The sequence below is a fragment of the Sparus aurata genome, chromosome 14 (genome assembly GCF_900880675.1).
Source record: "Sparus aurata chromosome 14, fSpaAur1.1, whole genome shotgun sequence".
In the NCBI taxonomy this organism is placed as follows: domain Eukaryota; kingdom Metazoa; phylum Chordata; class Actinopteri; order Spariformes; family Sparidae; genus Sparus; species Sparus aurata.
The window spans coordinates 8,040,851-8,061,899 of NC_044200.1; the positions used below are offsets into that span (position 1 = coordinate 8,040,851).

General features: G+C 43.8%; 1 protein-coding gene across 11 annotated transcripts in view; it reads right to left on the reverse strand.

Moving 5' to 3' along the window:
• Positions 1-13,052: 13,052 nt before the first annotated feature.
• Positions 13,053-21,049, reverse strand: part of sox5 (SRY-box transcription factor 5) — a 91,211-nt gene continuing 83,214 nt past the window's right edge. For all 11 annotated transcript variants that reach the window (XM_030440053.1, XM_030440050.1, XM_030440046.1 and 8 more), the window contains 4 exons: positions 18,840-18,942; positions 18,037-18,210; positions 16,740-16,956; positions 13,053-16,429 (listed from right to left, as the gene is read on the reverse strand). In XM_030440053.1, the coding sequence (XP_030295913.1) occupies positions 16,135-16,429; positions 16,740-16,956; positions 18,037-18,210; positions 18,840-18,942 (789 nt within the window). In that variant the 3' untranslated portion in view covers positions 13,053-16,134. The remainder of the gene's footprint in view (positions 16,430-16,739; positions 16,957-18,036; positions 18,211-18,839; positions 18,943-21,049) is intronic.

Below are 21,049 nucleotides of genomic sequence, written 5' to 3' on the forward strand. Positions count from 1 at the left end.
GAGGAGTGGAAAAGAACATTAGCTCAAGAGGTGCCAAGTTCACTATCTGCCAGCCTGAGGTGTGTGCAGTCCCGGGTGTCGTAGTGGCAGCGGAGGGGGGGGGGAGGAGGAGAAGGGGAAGGAGGGGTGAGGCAGTGGGTGTCAGGTATGTCTGTCTTTCTATCCCAGCACTCCAACATGCGCTTTTTTGCTGCAGCTGCTGCTCGCCCGGATAACAAATCATTCCCTACAGCGCCTTCTGGTAACCTCGTCATTCCCGCTAATAACATTTGGAGATGCTAAGCTTGTAAATTAGCGAATCTGGACCGAGGAGATATTATTTATGCTTGTCTCCCATCCTGAAAGACTTGTCTTGATGGGTAAATTGTGTTTAATTCTTGGAGGAAGCCGTTTTTTTCAGCGCCCCAGCGTGAGATGAGATTAATCCCTTGACAACCTTTGCAGGCGCACTTAAAAATTGCTCCCAAATGTCACCGCTGCCGCTGCCACCGCCGAGATTTGCGGAGGGTGGAAACAGGGGAAGAAACGAGCACCGTGCAGAAATGGGGACACATCCGACGCACATGATCCTCCCCTGTACAAACACACACACACACACGCACATATATTCTTTAAATGTATTTTTTCCCTTCTTAGCATTCACAGAAAAAAAACACACACACACACGCACAAACTCGAGGCACAAGCCATCGCCCGCCCACATACACAGACACACACCTTGCACCCTCCTATAGATTATGTTCTTGTTATACTGACACACACACACAACATACCATGGCAAATAAAAACTGTATCACTTCGAAACTGTTTGAGCAGCGACAGCAGACACACGCGTTCACACACAGGAGCAGTTGTCCTAACACACACACAACACTTACAGCTTGTTCCCCAGATTGCCTTTCACTAATTTGTTCCCTCCGAGTGAGAGTTTGTTTTTGATTTAATGTTTCTTTATGGCTCATGGTGAAGAGACACTTTTAGATTTATTTACCAAGAAGACAGACACGGCCGGAGAGGCCCTTTGGCCCCGAGCTGCTTTTTTTATTTGCACATAAATTCAAACAGTCGAAGCTAAACACAGTCGAAACGCCTCTGGTCATCCTCGAGGAGCTCAGAAGGCCCGTTCAGAGGCCCCTAATCCCAGTGTGCCCTCGCCCCGGTGGGGTTTGGTGGACAGGTCGGTCCGGCGTGACGAGTCTTGGGCACGGTTCAAACTCCCCTGCAGCTTCTAGATCAACTTCCCGGAGAAGGGGCATGGGTAGTGGGGGTATCTATTTCTTAATGACCCAAAGAGTGGCGGACATACCAACTGTCAACACACATCCGCCTCCCTCCCTCCCTCCCTCCTTGTTTGTTTCTCTCCGTGCGGTCTCATCGTCATGCTTTCGCTCTTCCCTTGTTGTTTTTTTGCTCCCCCATCGATTCACAGCTGGGCTTGGAGGGGGGAGAACAGAGCGAGATTGAAAGAGGGGAGAAAAAAAAAAAAGAAACGCACATAATTAGATTGTAAATGCTTCATGATATTTGAGGACTTCAAAGGGCACAACTGAAACGATGAGCGAGTTTTGTGTGTGCGCGCGTGTCTGTGTTTGTGTTTACGCCTCCCTGTCGACAAGTGCTTGTGCAGGCACGCTTGTTGTGCTCCGCGTGCCTGCTCGTTATGTGTATCCGTACGCTCGCGCGTGTTGTGCATTATCATTATCAAAGGGGGCAGCTGACCCCTCTTTCTACCAGCTTTGCGGCAGTAAAAAACACTCAGAAGTTCATTTCACACCAGCGTGCGAAGAGTTCAGCCAGAGCTGCGGCGTGACTGAAAACAATGAGCTTTAATGTGTTAAAAATGAGTTGCAAAGTGCCGTTACCCAAAGTTCCGCCGCCGTCTGACCCCCGCACTCAAACATAAAATGACACGCGTGACTGTTTTCATGAAACAAGTCATTTCTGGTAATTACAGTTATTTGCAGCAGCCGTCCCTACACACCAATTACACCCGTCTGGGGCCTTTCTGTGAGTGTGTGTATCCGAGAGTGGGAAAAAAAAAAGAAAAAAAAAGCCAAGTTGAAAGCAAACAATTGTCACACGAAAAAACACTGAAACTGAATTTGACGAGACAATGATATTTTTCATCTGTTAACTTCAAAAGCAGGGAGTTGACCTCCGACCCCCCGGCGAGAGAGGATTAGTCGACTTCCTGTCCGTTGGTCGACGTCCAGCTCAATTTCTGCTGGGGCCCCTCGGAGCATGTTCATTGTGAGCTCATTTATTTTCGGAAGAACTTTGATGAAATGTGTTACATGACAAAAAAGGGGCTTTAAAGTTGTTTTTGCCGAGCTGAAGAGATGTCATTTAAACAGAACATAATCCATAAGCTGAATAACAAGCAGAGATGTTGGTCCTCTCCCCGCTCCTCTCTCCCTCTCTCTGTGTGTGACACAGCTACATAATGTCTGTCTGTCGCTGTCTGAATGAAGGCTGTGGATCTGGCAACACAGTTTACGAGCGCGCGCACGCACACACACACAGACACACACACACACATGCAGATAGAGCTGTCCTCTTGCACAGTAATGTTTATTTATTGGAACATTTTAGAGCCGGCATACTTCTGTCTGTAAATTGACAGCTTGGCTCAATACTGAAGGGAAAAGCTCACTGGACCGCTGCTTCATTTCAAGACTGATTGATTGGCAAGGATGGAGGAAGAAAAATATCCGAGTGATAGGACGCTGACTGTACAAGGATGACATTTTACTCAAGTGTATTTATTGCGGCAAAGTGATTTTCCAAATCTGAGGTTGTATGTGGGACAAAGTCATTAGGAGGGGAGAGGGTCCCGGGTTTATCACATTCCAATAGTTTCTTCATTTGCAGAATATTAATTTGCATAATGTCTAAATGGAGTTCTGCAGCTCTTCCAGAGCACAAATTGTCAATTTGAGTGTTAAAAAAAAATAAACTACCTAAAGATAAAAGCAGATAATTCTGGACAAAGGTGAACACCTGTCAAAGACAATGTTGATTAACCGACAACTCAAAATGTGTTAAAGATTCAGTTTTCATTTGTAAAGTTTGTTGTATTAGAAACTTAACTTACAATTAACTACTGAAGAATACAATCTTCATTCTGTTAATACCTATTTTATTTTCTGTCTCTGTGTGTGTGTGTGTGCGTGTGTGTTTGAATAATGTTCCAATGCATTTCTAGCCCCTGTAATGAAGTTGCCATGCACATTCCAAACCCCTACAATGCACATTATTCTGGAGAATATGCACCAACCAAATGTTTTATCTTTTATCAAATCTTATTCCTAATCTACAATGCATTATTACATTTTAAATCATACCAATATTTATTTTAACTCTTAAATCTGTGAGATTAAAACATAGCAAGACAGATTTCAGTGTTCTATAATATGAATATAAATATGAATGTAAATGGTGAAAGCAAAAAAAGCTAAATGTGCACATTCAGTCCCTGTAGAGTGCAGACACAGGCCAAAAAGCAGCTAAGCAGGTTTCCGCCTCAGGCAAACATCCGTGTCAGATGAAATAATCTTGTGATCTCCTCATAATAGGTGAAGCTTTCATCGTCATTTCATTTTTTTTTTTCTTCTTTTGCTAAAATGAACGTTTGCCCGATCAAAACGCTCCATCAATAAACACTCTTGGGAGCCTGTACCTTCTATGTGAGGATGGACTGTACTTTTTAAACATAAATGGTGAAACCATTAAAATGAAAATCACATCTCACAACCTTTTAAAGAGCACTGACTGAGTCCTAGCGTATGTTGAAAGCTCTGCACACCTGAAGCCAGGATTCCTTCAGTTCTCGTCATTTTGACTCCAGTAAAAAAATGTAGTTTAAAAAACACATGCAGTTTATTGACATCGCAGCATGTAATTTCTGGGCAATTAATCCTTCAAACTTAAAAAAAAAAAAAAAAAAAAAAAGGAATCCACTGTTTCCATTCGTGGGGCCCTGAAGTGCATCTTTAAAGTATATGCAGCAGAATATACTTTTTGCAGACATTGCCAGAGAACATCGGAGGTGCACTGAGTGCATTTACAGATAGGACGTTCTGTACATTATATAACTGTGCTGTCAAACGTATGCTGCTCTCAGCATGAGGGTAGTGATAATCTACGTGATTTAGCTCTGTAATGCTTTCCGACTTTATGGATTCTGGATTTTGTTCAATGAGTTTATCACTTCTAGCACACAGTGAGAATTTTCACGAAAGATCCCTCTGCCGTGACATCGGCACAGACCTTGGTATCAGTGTCGCAGACCAGTGCTCGGCTGTGTCGGCCTGGGACTTCGTCTTTGTCGGAGAAGTTATCCCACAGACCTCCAGTCCTTGGCTCTCTGGCTTCTGCTGAAGTCGAGCTCTCCGACAGTGTTTATGGAGCTGTGTTTTGTGGTCAGTGTGGTCTCTCGCTCGTCCCCGAGGCCTTGTAAAGAGCCTCACCACAGGGCTGCTCAGCCACACTGCGCTCCCACCACAATACCAGAACTCACACATCTGTCGAGCAGCAGCATGTCGGAGCTCCAGATTTATGTCCTGGACCCGACGGGACACGAGGAAGACCGGAGGTCCCGCTTTGGATTTGTTCTCTGGCTCCAAACAGTTGTTTTCAGTTTTGTGGTAGAGTTTACCTTCATAAAAAAGCTTTTGTTATAAGCCTCTTGAAGGTGAATGCTTGTATTCAGACAGATCTGATTATGAACGGTTCAGACTCTTAACTTTGATATGCTTTTATTTAAATTCTGTAACACAATAATACCCCCAAAAAATCCACAGATGCATTGTGAAAAAGCATTATTCACCTTTCAAACGACTTATTTTTCTTTTCCGAAAAAGAACAATTTTCTCGTTATTGTGCTATCCTATTATTTATAATCATTCCTCTTTCATAAAATGGCTGGTATGAAACAACCAAAGTGATGGTGTGAAAACAGATTCCTGTGATTGTGCATAATCGTCGGAATTTCCCTTTTTGATTAATGCAAGCAAAAGCTTTTCATTATCCGAAAAGCATTTCAGTTACGTAAAGCATCCATTTGAATTAATTTAAAGTAGTTCAGAATAGTGTTGTGAGTGAAACTGCATTGGACTTTCAACACTCCGACCGCTTTATTTCCCTGAATCTTTCTCACACACACACACGCGCACACACACACACTGCCGGCCCCGTGTCCTGGCGATGATGGCTAACACATGCCGTTTAAACAATCGCCCCAATCCCCCCTTATCTTCAGGAGTTATGGGCCTAAATCTACTCATAATACACAGCTCACTGAGGGTGTAATCCCTGGGAACATCAGAATAAATCCAGGCTATATCCGCTACACGCAGACTAGCGACCAGAGCCAGGGCCATTATGGCGGGACTGAGGAAGAGGAGGCAGTGGGTTAGTGACGGGCGCTAATGGGTCGTCTATGAATTCATATTAACACCGAGCCATTAGGACACCTCCATCCAGGAAATCCCTCTGACCCTCATGATAGAACAGCTGTCCGAAGTTTAAACTTTAAACCGACAATCCCTCCGCTGTCACGTCTCTTTCTGTCTGCCTCTCTTCCCTCTGTTTCCCTCCCCCTCTCTGCCAGACTGTGGCTGGATTGTCCTGATTCGTCCCAATCGAGAAAAAAAAAAAGTCGTAACAATTCCAACACAGGGCCCAGAGGCGGGGAGAGGCGGCCAGCTGGTCACATTTGGTTGCAATGAGAGGGGACACAAAAGCGAGGGGGGAGGACAAATACGTGACGACAACCGAGAGGGCAGTGTGTCTTTCACGCAACCTTTCGCAACCTCTTCTCTCTAAAGTCAAAAAGAAAAATGTGTAGAAAAAAACAAAGCCGGCAAAATCAAGTTGATCTCGACTCCGATTCAAAGTCAACTGTCAGGACACATGGCTGTCTGCTGCATGGCTTGTGGCGTCTGTAGCGCCGTCTGGAGAGCGCGCATGCTGGGGAAATCCATGTCATATTTAAAAAAAAAAAAAAAAAAAAAAAAAAGTCCAAAAGCAAACAGAGGAGTAAGTGGGCTTTTTAATCTTGGAGCAAAATGAAGTGACGAGGCGATCAAATTAAAAATGCAAACTTGAGCGCTCTCTTTCTTTCCCCCCCCCTTCCTCACTCTTCTTCTAAGTCTCTCTGCCTCTCTCTCCCAGGCCGGAGTAGGCAGCCAACACAGCCATCTTAGAGTCTTTGGGGGGGTGGGGGGGGGAATCGAGGCCCCTAGGTTCTTTGGCTCCTTGGCTGGACAACAGTTTCCCGGCCTGAAGGGGTCAGCGGTGGGCTGTCTGAGAAACTGGCAGCCATTGGGGTTCCAGAGGGGATGTTTTTCAGGAGGAGTGGGGGGAGGTATCTTGTGGCTGGTTGGCATGGAGCGAACGCTGACAGTTTCCAAATAGTGTTGTTCCTGCCAGGGCCCGCTGAGCTCTTACACATTACGCTACACACAGGAAAAGACCAGAGGCACTCGAGGCCTGGCGCTATAAAGCCCCTGACAGATCCGTAAGAAAGCGATAGGGTGCCTTATTTATTTAGGGTGTTCGTTCTGTAATGTTGTACAACTCTCAATACTCCAAACAATTAGATGGTGCGACACGGGGTATGGAGAGAGCAATTCCTGGTAGAAAACAGACTTCACGAATCTCCTGATGATTGTGCGGAAGAATTAACCAGAACTTATTCATTTTGTTTAACACTGTTACTTGAGTTTACGTAATGTGAAGTCTGCTGTACGTGTTTCTGCACCTCAGTAACAGCGCGTCTGGTTTCAGTCTCCAACAACTACATTTTGTTTTCCAGGAATGGAGCTGTAATCAAGTCCCGTGATTCGAAATCCCAACTTTTGTGATCCTTGATTTTGATTCAGTAGGACTGAAAAAGGCTTTAATTACCTTTTGCTTTGATGTCTCTCCGAGCCGACAGACGTGGGGCATCAGGAAGGGAAATGAGCGTCAGGCTTGATAAATTCTACGTAGGGTATAATGATGTAGGGGACGACTATTAACGACGTCCTAACCATCGAACTGGCATAAAAACTGAAAGGGTAGGAGCACTTCCTGGACTTTAAAAGGAAAACTCCGAGGCAAAAAACAGACTCGGACAAGTTTCAAAGGACGACAAAGTTTCCGGAACGCGCAGGAGTTTGTTTTTTACGCGTTAGATGACCACAAAGCCATTTAGTTCCGAATAAGTGACCTGTAGTTTCCTGGTGATTTTAACATAATTTAACATAACCTTACTTCCTTAGGCAGCGATGCACTTCCCAACTCCAGTCAGCCAGAAATTAAAAACAGTAGAAGTTGGATGAATCATCCAGTTTCCCCTTGGACTGACTCTTTAGGTCATATGGAAATCAGACGGTTTGTGTCGTATGTACTTCATCCACAAGTATACATTTTTGCTTGTTTCTGCGGCTTCCTCTTGGTACTTGAACATCACACTGCTACTGCACGTGAACTAGGACTTACTTCCGCTTACGTAGAGAACCCTAGTTGAGTAGGCGGTCTTTAAATCTGCCCAGGGCATATTTGCCTAAACACTCCCAAAAGAATCCGAGCTGAGCGACCGGATCTCGATGTTTCTTGGGTGCATTCACACCTGTATCTAGAGCTGTCCACATATGATCGGATCCCCCAAGAAGCACGCCAATATCAGGTGTGAACAGGTCCTTTGACATCTTGTACGACGTCTTCTCATTTCAGTAAACTTGTGGCTGTTGGTCAGCGACACTATCCCAAATGAATCTCACTGAATCTGGGTACAACATCAGCGTCTGAACACTAGGACCTCATTTACCATGCATATGTATCTAGTGTCCTATCTAGACAAGGAACAACACATGTTAATACAGTTGTAAATGCGTGAACGGCGGGCGATTGATGGGCCACATCTGGAGGTGGTCGATTGCTTCCTTCGACCTTGGCCCACCAGCCCCGCCTCCCTTCTTTACATGTTGAGATCCGATCACATCGCAGGCAGAATCCAGACAGAGAGAAAGCTTATTAATACCAGGTGTGAATGAAGAGGGCGCGGGTCGGTTGTCATTATCCAGGAATAGATCACGTGTTCGTAGCAGGTGTAAATGCAGCCCGGGGTTTATGCTGTGCACCCACACACTCACACTCGCAAGCGACTGGGAAGAAAAGCGGCAGCGTCTACCTTCAGTGCAGAGTGATGATGAGTGGTTCCAGGGAAGCTTTCATTCACATAACCTTGTTTACATACAGAAATGTTTGTCGTTGGTTTGGCCAGGTGGGACCATGATTATGTCCTTCCTGATCACCTATGCTGACATGCCTCTCAGCCAATCACAGCTTAAAAACGTATGACTCTGTGATCACAGAGTCTGACCCTACTGTCTCCATGTCTGAAGCTTGTTGCACTGTAACAGTGAGGTGTGTGTTTTCTGTCTTCCTACACAACATGAAGATAATGATGATGTCTGGCGAGACGTCCCTCGTTTATTTTTCTTCTTGACTAATTTTCCCAGCATGCTTTTACCGACAGTCTCCGACATTCATGTAGACTTTGATTTTGTTTCCTTTAATTCTTGAAAATTTAGCCGAAGCACTAAATTTGCCTTTATTTTCCCTACCCTCTCCTCCATGCTGATATGGTTAATCTGTCCTCACCTCGGTCTTTTCCACTTTCCTATTCATAAATCCTTTCGCATTTCTGACTACTTTATCCTTTTATTTTGAACATCCTTTAACCCCTCGCCTTTTAATGTTCAACCCTCTTTACCCTTACTTATTTGTTTTACCTCTGTCCTGTTTCTTATTTCCTTTGCCGTGTCCCCTTTTGATCCCTGTGTCTCCCTCATAAACCCTTCTTACCCCTCTCTCGCCATCTATTCCTTTTACCCTTGTCCCTCTGCTTCGGCGTATTTCCATATCCCTGAGCTGATTCCCTTGTCCCCTCGCTTCCAGCCTGTTGTATTCCCTGTCTCTCTTCTCATCCGTTTATCACTGGCCCTTGTTCTGTTAATCCCTGAGGGTTTTGTTTATTTGTGTTGGAGCTGCTTTTACAGCTTGCGACTGACCCCACCTATTTTCTCACCAGTCATTTGAACAGCAGGGCTGCTTTGCAGCTACTCCACCAATTAACATACCATTAGCATAATATTTGCATGTGTGCATTAGGGTGTTGATGGGGAGAGAAAATAACAGTTTTACAGGTTTTTTTTCCCTGTCTCAAAAAAATATATATTTCATGGAATGACGTAAAAGCGCCCACGGGCTTCTTTATCTCGCTTTGATACTGCTGCTCAGCGAGCAACATCATGTTTTCAAGTTCGCTGTGAAAAGTTGTGCGCCTCTTGTGTGATGGGCCCTCCCACACGTTAACATCTGCGATTATCATTTCTTCTCTTCTAATTTGTTATATCATCATTTTGATTCTGATCATTCTGATGTAAATGTCAATCTTTCTGCCACTTTGGTGGTGTGAAGTATAACAAATGAGAAAAACAGTGCTTGAATCACTTACCCAAATATGAAAACACACAGTTTTATAATGTGTAGTGTGATGTTTCACCGACACTGGTATTGAACCACAGTGAGTAAAGTCTGATCCCTGAGGTCAGAGGTGAAGAGGAGGGACGGGAGAGAAGAGGCGGAATGCGACCGAACAGAGAGGAAGTCTTATGAATGAACGGGGAAAGTGGGCACACACCATTGAGAACGGGAAGACAAACAATTGTGGCCCTAAAACACACATATATGAAGGGAAATAAATAAATTCATACGTTTTGATGGAGACAGACAGGAAGAGAGGGGTGAAAGTAGGCCAGCTGCTGCTGCCGTCGCCGCCGCCGCCGCTGATGATGAAGCCGGTGAGCGTTTCATGTAGAGAGAAGCGTCTGAGCAGAGGGGCGACGTGTCAGGGGCGCCGAGCCAGCTTTCCAGTCTTGATTGGGGATCAGCCCGCGGGCCTCGCTGTTCCGCTGCGTGCCACGCCTGTCCCTCACACACCGCCGCTCTCAGATCTGTCACATTAGGGCCGTCGCTCAGACACTGACGGCGCTTTGTGACTGTTTGTCTCGTGTCACGCTGATTATTTTGCTCATTGAAACCTGACTGAAGGAAGTGGATGAAGTTGTGGTGGGAAAGTCGCACCCAGAAATGACTCAGATATTTTCGCCCGGTCATCATCGGACACCCAATCAGGTCGAGGCTCGCCTCCCGTTGAGTTCGCGCTCTCCCGTCCAGACAAAACAGATGCCAGATAGAACTAATTAAACATAATATGTTATGTTTGTATTTAAGACACGAGGACTGAGCAGTGCTGTCATGTGATAATGTGATATGTCTGCATGTGAACTGTCACACATTAATCCTACGTGTAAAACTATTCACACTTGAATCATGGAAGATAAAGTAACTGGGTGGCCTTCAGCCAATATGATTTAAAATAAATATATATTTAATAAACCATATGCTTCCATATCTCAATTTTATTTTGCATCTCAGCATCTTGTTACCCTATTTTTATGGTTTGAGTGCAGGCACTTTCTGATATGGGATTACTTTATGGACTCTTAATGCATCAGCCACCTAATATTAATGGCCAGCCACAGAGCCTCTTCTCGCTTTTTTTCAGGATCACTGCAAATGAGGGACGGCCGATGAAATATTTGAACATTTTTGCAGCTTAAGTACTCCGCTGAAATCATTTTTACGAGACTTTTATGATCGGCCTTTTCCTGCTTTAATGATGCTGCAGTTTGTGTATACATCAGTGTGTTAGACGGGGGGGGGGGGGATTAGCTGGTCTGCCAGAATCAAAGATGAAAGAAGAAGAAACGGCACAACCAGATAAACACGTTATTTGTGAGAATATGTTGTTTTAGGGCTCGAATAAATATCGAATTGTAAGCTCTTTTTTTTTTTTGCAATTGTATTTGCTGCTGAAATCAACCCGATAATGACGTATTTTTTTTTCAAAATAAAGAAAAACGATTCTGTAGCTTTTATTTTATTTAAATGCAAAACCACATTTAAACTATGATTCATTTGGATTTTGCAGTTTTTGTTATGTCTGCAGCAGAAATGGCTTAAACTCATTCACAAATCATTCTATTCATCGACAGAAAATAAAAAATAACATGTCGCAATACAGTCAAATTTTAATTCATGCTTCATATTGCTCATATTTTTAATTCACCCTACAAAATTCCGTATGTGTGTGTTCAGTCTTACCTCCTGCATTGTGTGCTCGCGCAGTATAAATGCAGTTATATATATAATATCTAGCAGGCCTGTTGGCCCTGGCTGCTCTGCTGCACTCAGCTCTCTAACTGCTCTTGTCTCTGTATAATCCCCCCTCCTCATGAATACATTAACGCCGGAGCCTTAAACTCAGCTTAGCTGGCGGCTCAGCGTCACAGCACATCCTATTACCGACTTTAAATCATTAATGTGACATCGTTTTCACTCAATTTCCAAACACCCACGGTCGAAAACTGCATATTTCACCGAGCCGGTGCAGAGAGAGGGCCGTGCTCAAAGTCGCACTGTTGACTAGACGCATGCGTGCACGCAGGCGCCGAGTGTTTAGACACGAGTGCATGTGATTCACACAAGTCTTCCTCTGAGCTGTATGAGATTTACACAGGCGCAGAAAGTTAGAGCAAATTGAATCATATCGAGGAGCTGCACGGCAAGAAACGAACCGGCATTCAAATGTAAATCTGTGATAGTTTTCACTCTCTTGTCTCTACTATTGTGATAGAAACAGCCAGTGGATAATTGTGGTTTAAGCTGAGCTAACTCCTACAGTAGCTGCACCTTAGGGCGTGTTGTGTACAGTATGTGTGTGTGATTTAATCTGTGGGTCTAGCCACCGTTTGCGTCCTCCAGCATCTCGCATAGTACTGCTGACAATGAAGGAAGAAGAAAAAATCTGAATTCCCTTTTCTTGCTCCTCAACTATTCACACATAAACCTTTTCTCAGGTTTTTACCTCCAGGCTGCCTCTGAAAAATTCACAACGCCCAGAGAACAACTAAGTCCTTCACTTACCGTAGGAGTTGTGGATCTGCCCCCATCGTGCCTCTTTTATTGCATCAAAAGAGCTTTTTGTGTGTGCGTGTGTGCGTGTGTGTGTGTGTGTGTGTGTGCGAAGCTATGGTAATTAGCAAACCACGTAAAAATCATCTCCTCGGAGTGCATTTAACTGTTTTTATGCGCGCGGCGTCGGGAGCAGGCGGTGGGGGTTGATTGCTGGAACATATGGACACAGATGGGGACAGCATTTTAATGGGCACACTGAGTGGGGTTTTGTGTTTTTTAACCCTTAAAAGAGGAGGCACAAACATCCTCAACATCCTTAAGCGAGCATCAATTAAAGATTTTCTTTTTTAAAACCGGCGACAGCAGGCGCTCAGGAGGCTGGAGCCCGGTGCTTTGACAGGACGCAGAGAGGCAGTCGGAGTACACAGCCTCCCTTTTATTTTAGTTTTTCTGACGGGCACATGTGCACATACACATACTCGCATTTCATCACTCAAGCCCTGCCCCCCCCCCACCCCCCCTTCACCCATGTCCCTTGTTGTGTTTAATTAGGTTATCAGGTTGCTAACGGGCCGTGATTCGGGCTCCACGTCTCCCAGCTGGCCCTCTGATTGGAGGGGCAAGAAGGTGGACTTAGCATAATTAACACGTTGTTATGGAGATGATTGAATTGTTCGGCGACACACGGGCAGTGCCACCGCCACGAGGGTGTCGCTGAGGACGGGAGGAAATGTCAAAATAAAATACCTTTTTTATAATGCGTAAAAAACTGGTTGAACTCACATCAGTTTAACATTTTGTGCACATCTACTTGTTCGTTTCTCTTTTTTTATTCACACTATACAACGAAGCGTGGATGCATTCAGTGTCCTCTCAATGGGTAATATTTCTGCAAGTTTTTTATGTGTTTTTTGAAAAAGGGACCACATGGCCGGGTGTATTTGTATGTTTATGTAAATATGTCGGAACCTTGAAGTGAAAATGTATGTGTGGAAGAAAGAAGTGACCAGGACCAGCACAAGTTTTACCGAACACATTGCTGTCTTTATTAGAGCCTTGTCTGGCAGTAATACTGAAAAAAAAGTGAACTTAGAACAGATGGTGGTGGCAGCCCACGGCTTGTTTTTTTTTTTTTTCCTGTTTTTCTTTATTTCTTTGATATTTTTCTTCATTTTTTTGTGTGAGGGTACTGCGACTCCTGCTTTTCTGTGGCATGGATAACATCAATAAAAGAGAGACAGTAGGGAGAGAAAAAAGAAATATACAACTTATATTACACTGTGTTATGAACAAAATATAAATCTATAACTCTATGTTATATTTACATAATTATCTTTCTTGATTTTTCAAGTTGAGATGGTAAGATATTTTATTTTAGCTTGTAATAATTCTTACTTTGTTTTGAGCTCCACTCATGACTTTGATTGTCTTAAATAATATCATCATTATCATCATCATCATCATTTTCATTGTCTTGATAAGGGGACAGACCTTGCCAGCAGGGATGATTGACGTCTTAATGCCCCACCCACCCACCTGATACCCTAAAAATGGATTTATCCACTTAGTCCCCTCTCTCCAGCATCGGGTTGAACCACGGCATGATAAGGGGGGGTGACTATACAGCAAAAAGTAAGACCCAGAGGCTCATTATGGGGCGTGTAGCTAACATCTACAGCGAGAATGATTGTGGGGATCACTATGTGGCAGCACACCTGAACAGTAGTCATGGCTCCTGTAGCGTCGCGTGGAGCTAAAACAAAGCAAAGGGCTCCTGATGAGAAGTGACTTTAAAGATACTGTAGATATGCCTGGTCGTCTCACACACACTCACACAGTGGAACACCTTTGGTGGACCACAGTAAACACTGCTTCCTATGATTTAGAAAAAGAAAAAAAAAAAAACACCAAACAAAAATATATGTACAGGATTTTAAATCTAGAATTCTAGATTTCATAAAACAGAAAAAAAGGACAGCATAGGATTTGTTTGGTTGTCGTGATAATCTCTTCATTTTAAATGTGTGTTTGTGCATGTGTATATATATATATATATGTGTGTGTGTGTGTGTGTGTGTGTGTTTGTGTGTCTGTATGTGTGGATCCAAGCCAAAGATGCTCCACTGTGTCTTGTGACACGGCCAAACTAGTAAACGGGGACGGGACTTCTTTGTTCACAAAAAAACAGTTTCCAAAAGTGATAAAACCGATTTTCAAAAGAAAAAACAAAAGCAAAATAAAAGAGAGGAAACTTCACATTATACATTATAATAACCATTACAAATAAAATTATAATAACAATAAAAAAAAAAAAATCATGTTCTTCTTTATCTCTGACTGCACAGAGTCTGAGTGCTTTTTAGAAATGGGTTTGGACATGAAAAGGTTACAACTTCAGCTCGGAGGAGGGCCGGCGTCGAGTCTGCCAATCCAGCTCACTGTCTTGACTCCGCCCGCCCGCCCACCCGTCCGCAGGATTAATACAAAACGAATGCATGGAAAAAAGGAGGGAACGTAAGAATGCAAAACAAAGCAAGGTAAAAGGACAACTTTTGTTTAGATCTAAATACCTACCAGCTAAATAGAATAATGTTTCATTGACTGTCATAGTTTCATATGGTCATAAAAACCCGATAAAGAGGAGAAAAATAAATTATACTGTACATAACTTACTAAACTTAGGAAACGCTGACCATCCTTATAATTATTGTTAATAATATTAGACTAGAGGCAGTTTGAAGAGAAATAATAAAATACAGTATTCAAATACAAACAGAAACACTGACTGGCTGACTTCACCTCAGCTCCGCCCACTGGGGGACAGCAGGACGATGTTGATTGGAGGGAGCAGGAAAACACTGAGGGACAGAAATACAGTTGTGTGGGTGTGTGCGTGTGTGTGTGTGGTACAGTAAGTAACAGCAGCAGTCTGTCTTTCTGTATCCTACATCTCTTTCCGCACTAGATTTGACACACATGTGCAAACGCCAAGTAAAGGAGTACACATTGCACACACGCCGACACACACTCACACTGTCGGATGTTTCAAGCAAAGTCGTGCTGATGTTTTGCCCCTGACGAAATCAAGATATCAGGGACAGAGCGAGAAGAAAACTGGTGGATTGTCTCACAACACAGTGCTTTCGTTTCTGCTCCGTGACGCCAGAGAAAACCCCCTCATCTCCCCCCCTGAGAATCTTCAAAGTGGGACGGTCCACGCTGCACTGGTCAGTCCTTGGCTGGACCGTCCCATCGGACTCCAGATGGGAGGGGTGGTGGGGAGCGGGCAGTCACAAAAACACAGAGAAAAAAAGGGGGGTGGGGGGGGCAAACCGCTGACAGCACACTGCGAGGTCGAAGGAAAGATATGTTCTTGTTAAAAATAAACATGTCTGATGTCTTTCAGGTGCTTTACAACAAAAGGGGGGGAAAAAAAGAAATGTCTCTTTTTTCTATTATTATTCAAACTTGTAGCACAAAAACAACAAATCACATTCACAAGCCACTTATTGGCACCGTGTACCTGAGTGAGAATATTATAGAACCAAAGAACAAAAAAAGCTGTTTTTTTTCTTTTTAAAAGTGTCTCTTGATAATAAACAGGTCCGCCATCTTTAAAGTGTCGTCTGTTAGCCTTTGACAGGTCCTTTTTGTTTTAAAATGTCTCCTTTACTACAAACGGGTCTATAAGGTTGCTTTCTGAGTGTGATTTTGATTTCTCCTCACTCGTGGCATTACAGTCAAACTCTTGCAGTAGTACTTGAATATTCCTCAGCGAGCTTCAGAGCTGGCTTGGTCGTCTCTTCTCCTCCCAGACTCCAGTTTGTGTAACAGTCAGTGTGAGTGACAGGTCCTGTGCTTCAGTTGATTGATCAGATGCTGGTATCAGGACTCCGGTGGGAGGGGTCTGGCTCTGTTAGAAGAGTCCATGTTAGTTGGGGGGGGGGTGCGGGGTGCGGGGTGCGGGGTGTTGTGTGATTGGGACTCAAAGGTGATTGGCAAAAGAGAAAGTTTTCTTCCTGATTGGTGGGTTTGGGATTGCGTGGGATTAACCAGCTGTGATTGGCTTTTAAAAAAAAAAAAAAGGCGGCTCTAGCGTCCGTCCTATTGGGTGATATGGTTGTCGTTATCGCTGGCGTAATCGGCCTCTTCGTCCTCATAGTCAAAGTCGTCGTACACGTCGCCGTTGCTGTCGTCCAGCCGTAGCTCCTCCTTGATTCGAGGCTCGTCCCCCTTCAGGCCAGTCATGTGGGGGTTCTGGTGGTGGTTGGCGTTCGGCTCGGGGCTGCTGGACATGCTTGAGTGCTCGGAGGGCATCTGGGGTGAGGGCATCCCCGCCATGGACAGGGCACCTGGGTAAACCACGCCTGCGGAGGACAAGGGCAACTGGCCCTGCTGCCTGTAACACACACAGAGGAGGAAGTTTAGGACACTGAATGCAGCGTTTAAGATAACAGGAAGGTTTCGAACTCAAGAAGGCAAGAAAAGTAATTTTCTTATCAAGAGTTGGATGTCTGTCTGCTGAATATGAAGCTACAGCTAACAGATGGTTAGCTTTAAGAGAACTGTACTAAGCTAGTTGTTTTTGATGTTATAAGTACTTCATTTAAGTGCAAAAAATGAAAACTACCTTTGTGGTAATAAAAGTATAGCTATTGAATATTAAATTCTACTGAACTAGAAAAACCTTTCCCCATCAATTCCCTTACCCCACACTGAAGTACTGTCTCATTTCCTGTCTGCGGGACCTCATAATGGCCTTGTACTCGCCGATGCGCAGCTTCTTGCCGTCCACGAGGCAGGTGCGTTTGGGTCGCGGCTTGTACTTGTAGTCCGGATACTTCTCCAGATGCTGCTTGCTGAGGCGAGCCTGCTCCTCATAGTACGGCTGCTTCTCCAGGTTGGTCATGGCTTTCCAGCGTGAGCCTGCAGACGGACGCGTTATAATAATGATCAGTTACAGCTATGCTCTGAAGAAAAGGCTGATAAAATTGGAAAATGTGATGAACGCACTGTTCTGTGAAGCAGTAAACATAAAAATAAACCATTAAAGGAGATCAATGATCTATAAATTGAAGCTAAATGATAAAAATCAGTTTGAAGAATCGATTTAAATCGAGCATGTATGTCGGCTGTAAGATCAATTACATCGTGTGTGAGGAACTGTCTGTGTGGTATGCGTGACCCTGCATCACATGTGCGCACAGACACCCATGTTATAACACAAAACACACACACACAGATAATGGTGGAAGTCTCACCCCAAGATACAGAAAACAGGGTTAATGAGGAGAGCGGCGAAGATGACAGGTACTCATCTAAACTAATGAGGACTTCACTTAACCTGCCGCCATCTCTCTCAGCTCAGCTTCCGTTCAGCTGTTTGTATTATCAGACCCTGCATGTGCTTGTGTGTGTGTGTGTGTGTGTGTAATCTTGAGTGTGTGTCTTCCCCTGTGTGTTTCATATCTGGTCTGAATTTGCACTTGACTACTGTATGTTTAATGGGTAAAAGCTGTCAGCACTTGGCTGTTCTCGCTCTCTGTCTTTCTCTCTCTGTTCTGTGATCTGTTAGCAATCGAGAAAGGCAGAGAGACAGAGACAGAGAGAGAGAGAGAGGGGGGCTTATTAAAACCAGATTTCCCTGTGTTATAAAACGCTTAGGAGCTCTTTAAAATGTCAGGGTCGATCCCGGCGGTCCGGGGGAAATGTCAGGCGGCCTCGCGCTGCTTGTTTAATGCATAATGAATTATATCATCATTTGTCGGAGCCGTGCTCTCCCCAGCCGTTCATTAACAGCCGCTTACACGATGCCACCGCTTGTAATGAAATCACGGTGTGCGAGTGTGTGTGTGTGTGTTTGAGAGTGGCAAACGGAACCTGCCGTACATGCGTCTTCCTTTCGCTTGGGTTTAAGTGGTAGTTGGTTAGTGATGTGAAGGCACCCATCACTCAAAGCAAAGCTGAAGTGTGTGTGTGTGTTGGCTGAGGGGGAGGGTGTTTTACCGAGGATCTTGCTGATGTTGGAGTTGTGCATGTCAGGGAAGGCCTGCAGAATCTTTCTCCTCTCGTCCTTGGCCCAAACCATGAAGGCGTTCATCGGCCGCTTGATGTGTGGCTCGCTGCTGCCGCGACCCCGAGCCTCCCGGAATATTCTGGAGTCTGACACACTGGGGGAGCCTGAGGGGGGGAGAGGGAAAGGTGAGGAGTGGCAGACAAAAACACACTAACAACAAATTATGGATAGAAGATGTTCAGTGAGCTCAATATCTTTGGGGATGTGAGAACCTCATCAGTAAACCCCGATCGACACTTTTCGCCAATTTTTGGCAGAACTCATTGATGAATTGAGAAAATAATGGCAGATTAATCCACAATGAAAATAATCACTAGCTGCAGACCTATTTTTAGACTCGGAGTAGGTGGTTTACAGGAATTTCTATTATTGTGTCTACACTGTACATTTAAGTTTTTTTCTTGGGTTGAGACAAGTCTTTTGCTTGTTGAGCTCAATTAAGTGTATAAAAACATATTAAGTTAAATAAAAATGAAGTGTGACAAATCTAAAAAGGTGCCTATTTACCATTGGTTGTGAAAAGCTGATGTGATTGACACAAGAGGGTGACTGTAATTGCAGTATAATGCTGATGGTAAGTGGTGATATCCATCACATTGAAACTCCAAAAATAAGATGATTTACAACCCTTTTGAGAGCAATTAAAAAATAAAAAATAAAACAAAAATCACACACTATTTCTCACCTGTGTGTGTGTGTGTGTGTGTGTGTGTGTGTGCGCGCACATCCCTACCGTCAGAGTCTCCGCTCATAGTGAAGTCCAGCATGGCATGGCTGAACTTGTCCTCAGCCTGCTGCTTCAGCTGTTGACTCAGACTCTCCAAGGCAGCCTTGTCCTGAACAACACAAACAGTTCACAGTTGCAGTCGGTCAGTCAGTGAGTCACGAACTGTGTGAATATGTGAATGAGAGAAGCCGCGGGTAGCCGTAGTGATGCTCCACAACTGTCCAAAATACTTTTAAACTCAAACACATCTTTCTTATAATTGATTTTAAATTGTTTTTTTTTATGTCGATTTATTTTATAGCTGTAGCTAAAAACATAAATTGTTTGATTTAATCATAGAAAATCATAATGATAATAAAAATCATATTAGATGCCCGTTGGCCTGAAGCCAAGCTGTTAAGGAGAAAATCAGTGTTAAAGATGTACAGACTTCACAGATGTAACAAATGATCGGATGAATCTCATCACGTTCTACTTTAAATGTGTAAATAAATCAGTTAATCATCATTTGTTCATAAATGGATCCAAACGGAGAGAAATCAGACGGATAACAGCAGCGATTTCAGCAGTTTGTTTTGGTTTGTTTCCATGTAAATTTATGGGAATGTTAATGTCAACATGAAATTGTTAGAGTGCTGTACGCCTGCATGCTTGAACACACATCTGTGTGCGTGTTTGCATGTGCAAGAATGCTGATTACATTTAGTCCTATTTGGATGTTTACTGTTTTGTGTGTATACTGTATACTATATGTGTGTGTGTGTGTGTGTGTGTAGCCACTCCTGGCAGCCACCTGCGAGAGTGGAGTGCAGCGGCTTGCCTCTCTCTTGCAGAGGCCCCCGAGGGTCGACGCATTAGAGAGAGAGAGAACGAGAGAGCAGAGCGCGGACGAGAGCGAGGCCACGCCGCACGGCCCCCTGGGTATTTATTACAACCAATAAAAGGCTGATTTACTGAGCATTTACATGCTTAATGCAAGCAGCCGGCACACTCTGCGCTGGAACCTGGCGAACACACACACACGGTCGCGCACACACACCACGGTGCACCAGCGCCAGCGTTTTACAGTTTAATTATACGATTAGGAGCGGTACCCAAAACACTGTCGTCTTCTAAAACAACCTTCCAAAAAGTGTCCCTCTCCATTTACACATGACCCTGGCGAGCTGGCTGGCTGGATGGAGGGAGGGCAGAATGATAATGAAATGCATTTTCTCTGTTTTTAGTCCAATTGTTAGAGATAATTTCCCCCCAGATTGGAATAAATACGGCTAAAAGAGACGCAGGGGAGAGGGAGAGTACGAGGCAGAGGCACGCTGCGGAGATGTACTTGTTTTTGTTTTTTTGCAAGCCATTTAAAAAGTATTTTATTTGCAATTTATTATGTTTTTAATAAATGAACAATAATCTTCCAGTGGGGCTGGAATAATGAAGTCATTTCATATGCGAAACAGAAATATGTTAGAAATTCCTCCTCACACAAATGATCAGCCTCCTTCACGGATACACGAGCAGAAATGTGTCTCATGCTTTCAGGTTTAACGTGTCAGTGTGCTGTTACAAAGGGGTGTGTGTGTGTGTGTGTGTGTGTGTGTGTGTGTGTGTGTGAGACAGAGATGGAGATGAACAAGGAGACGGAGTGGATGACAGGATAGTCTGACATTAAGCCCCAGTACAGTACACTAGAAAAGTGGATTGAATGGCTGACACTGGAGCCAAGGCACAAAGTAGCGACAAAACTAATCCTCCGAGTGTGTCAGAGATGACACTGTTGTATCTGTAGCGCAGAGAGCTCGCCGGCTTCACACTTACACAGCACAAAGCCAAAAGGGCCGGGAAACGGGAGTAAGCGTGAGCCGCGTGGCTTTGGAAGCTGAGAAAGTGTCACGTTCTATCCAAAAAAAAATTATAATAAAGGGAGAATTTAGATTGGTCTTTTTTTTTTTTTATCTAAAATCTAATCATACACAAATCACATTAGACACTTCATGTATATAGAATTTAAGTGTTACATGAAAAACATGTATTTTTCTAAATAAACACAATTGTTCATAATTCAATTTCACTATGAGAAGATAAATCAGAATAAAAGGAGAACTTGATTTTTTCAGCTAATTTCCCTGAAATATTATAAGATAACATGTACCAATTTAACAAGAAATGACCAAAATAATTTAATAAAATTAAGTGTTGTATTTTATCACCCCCTGCACTGG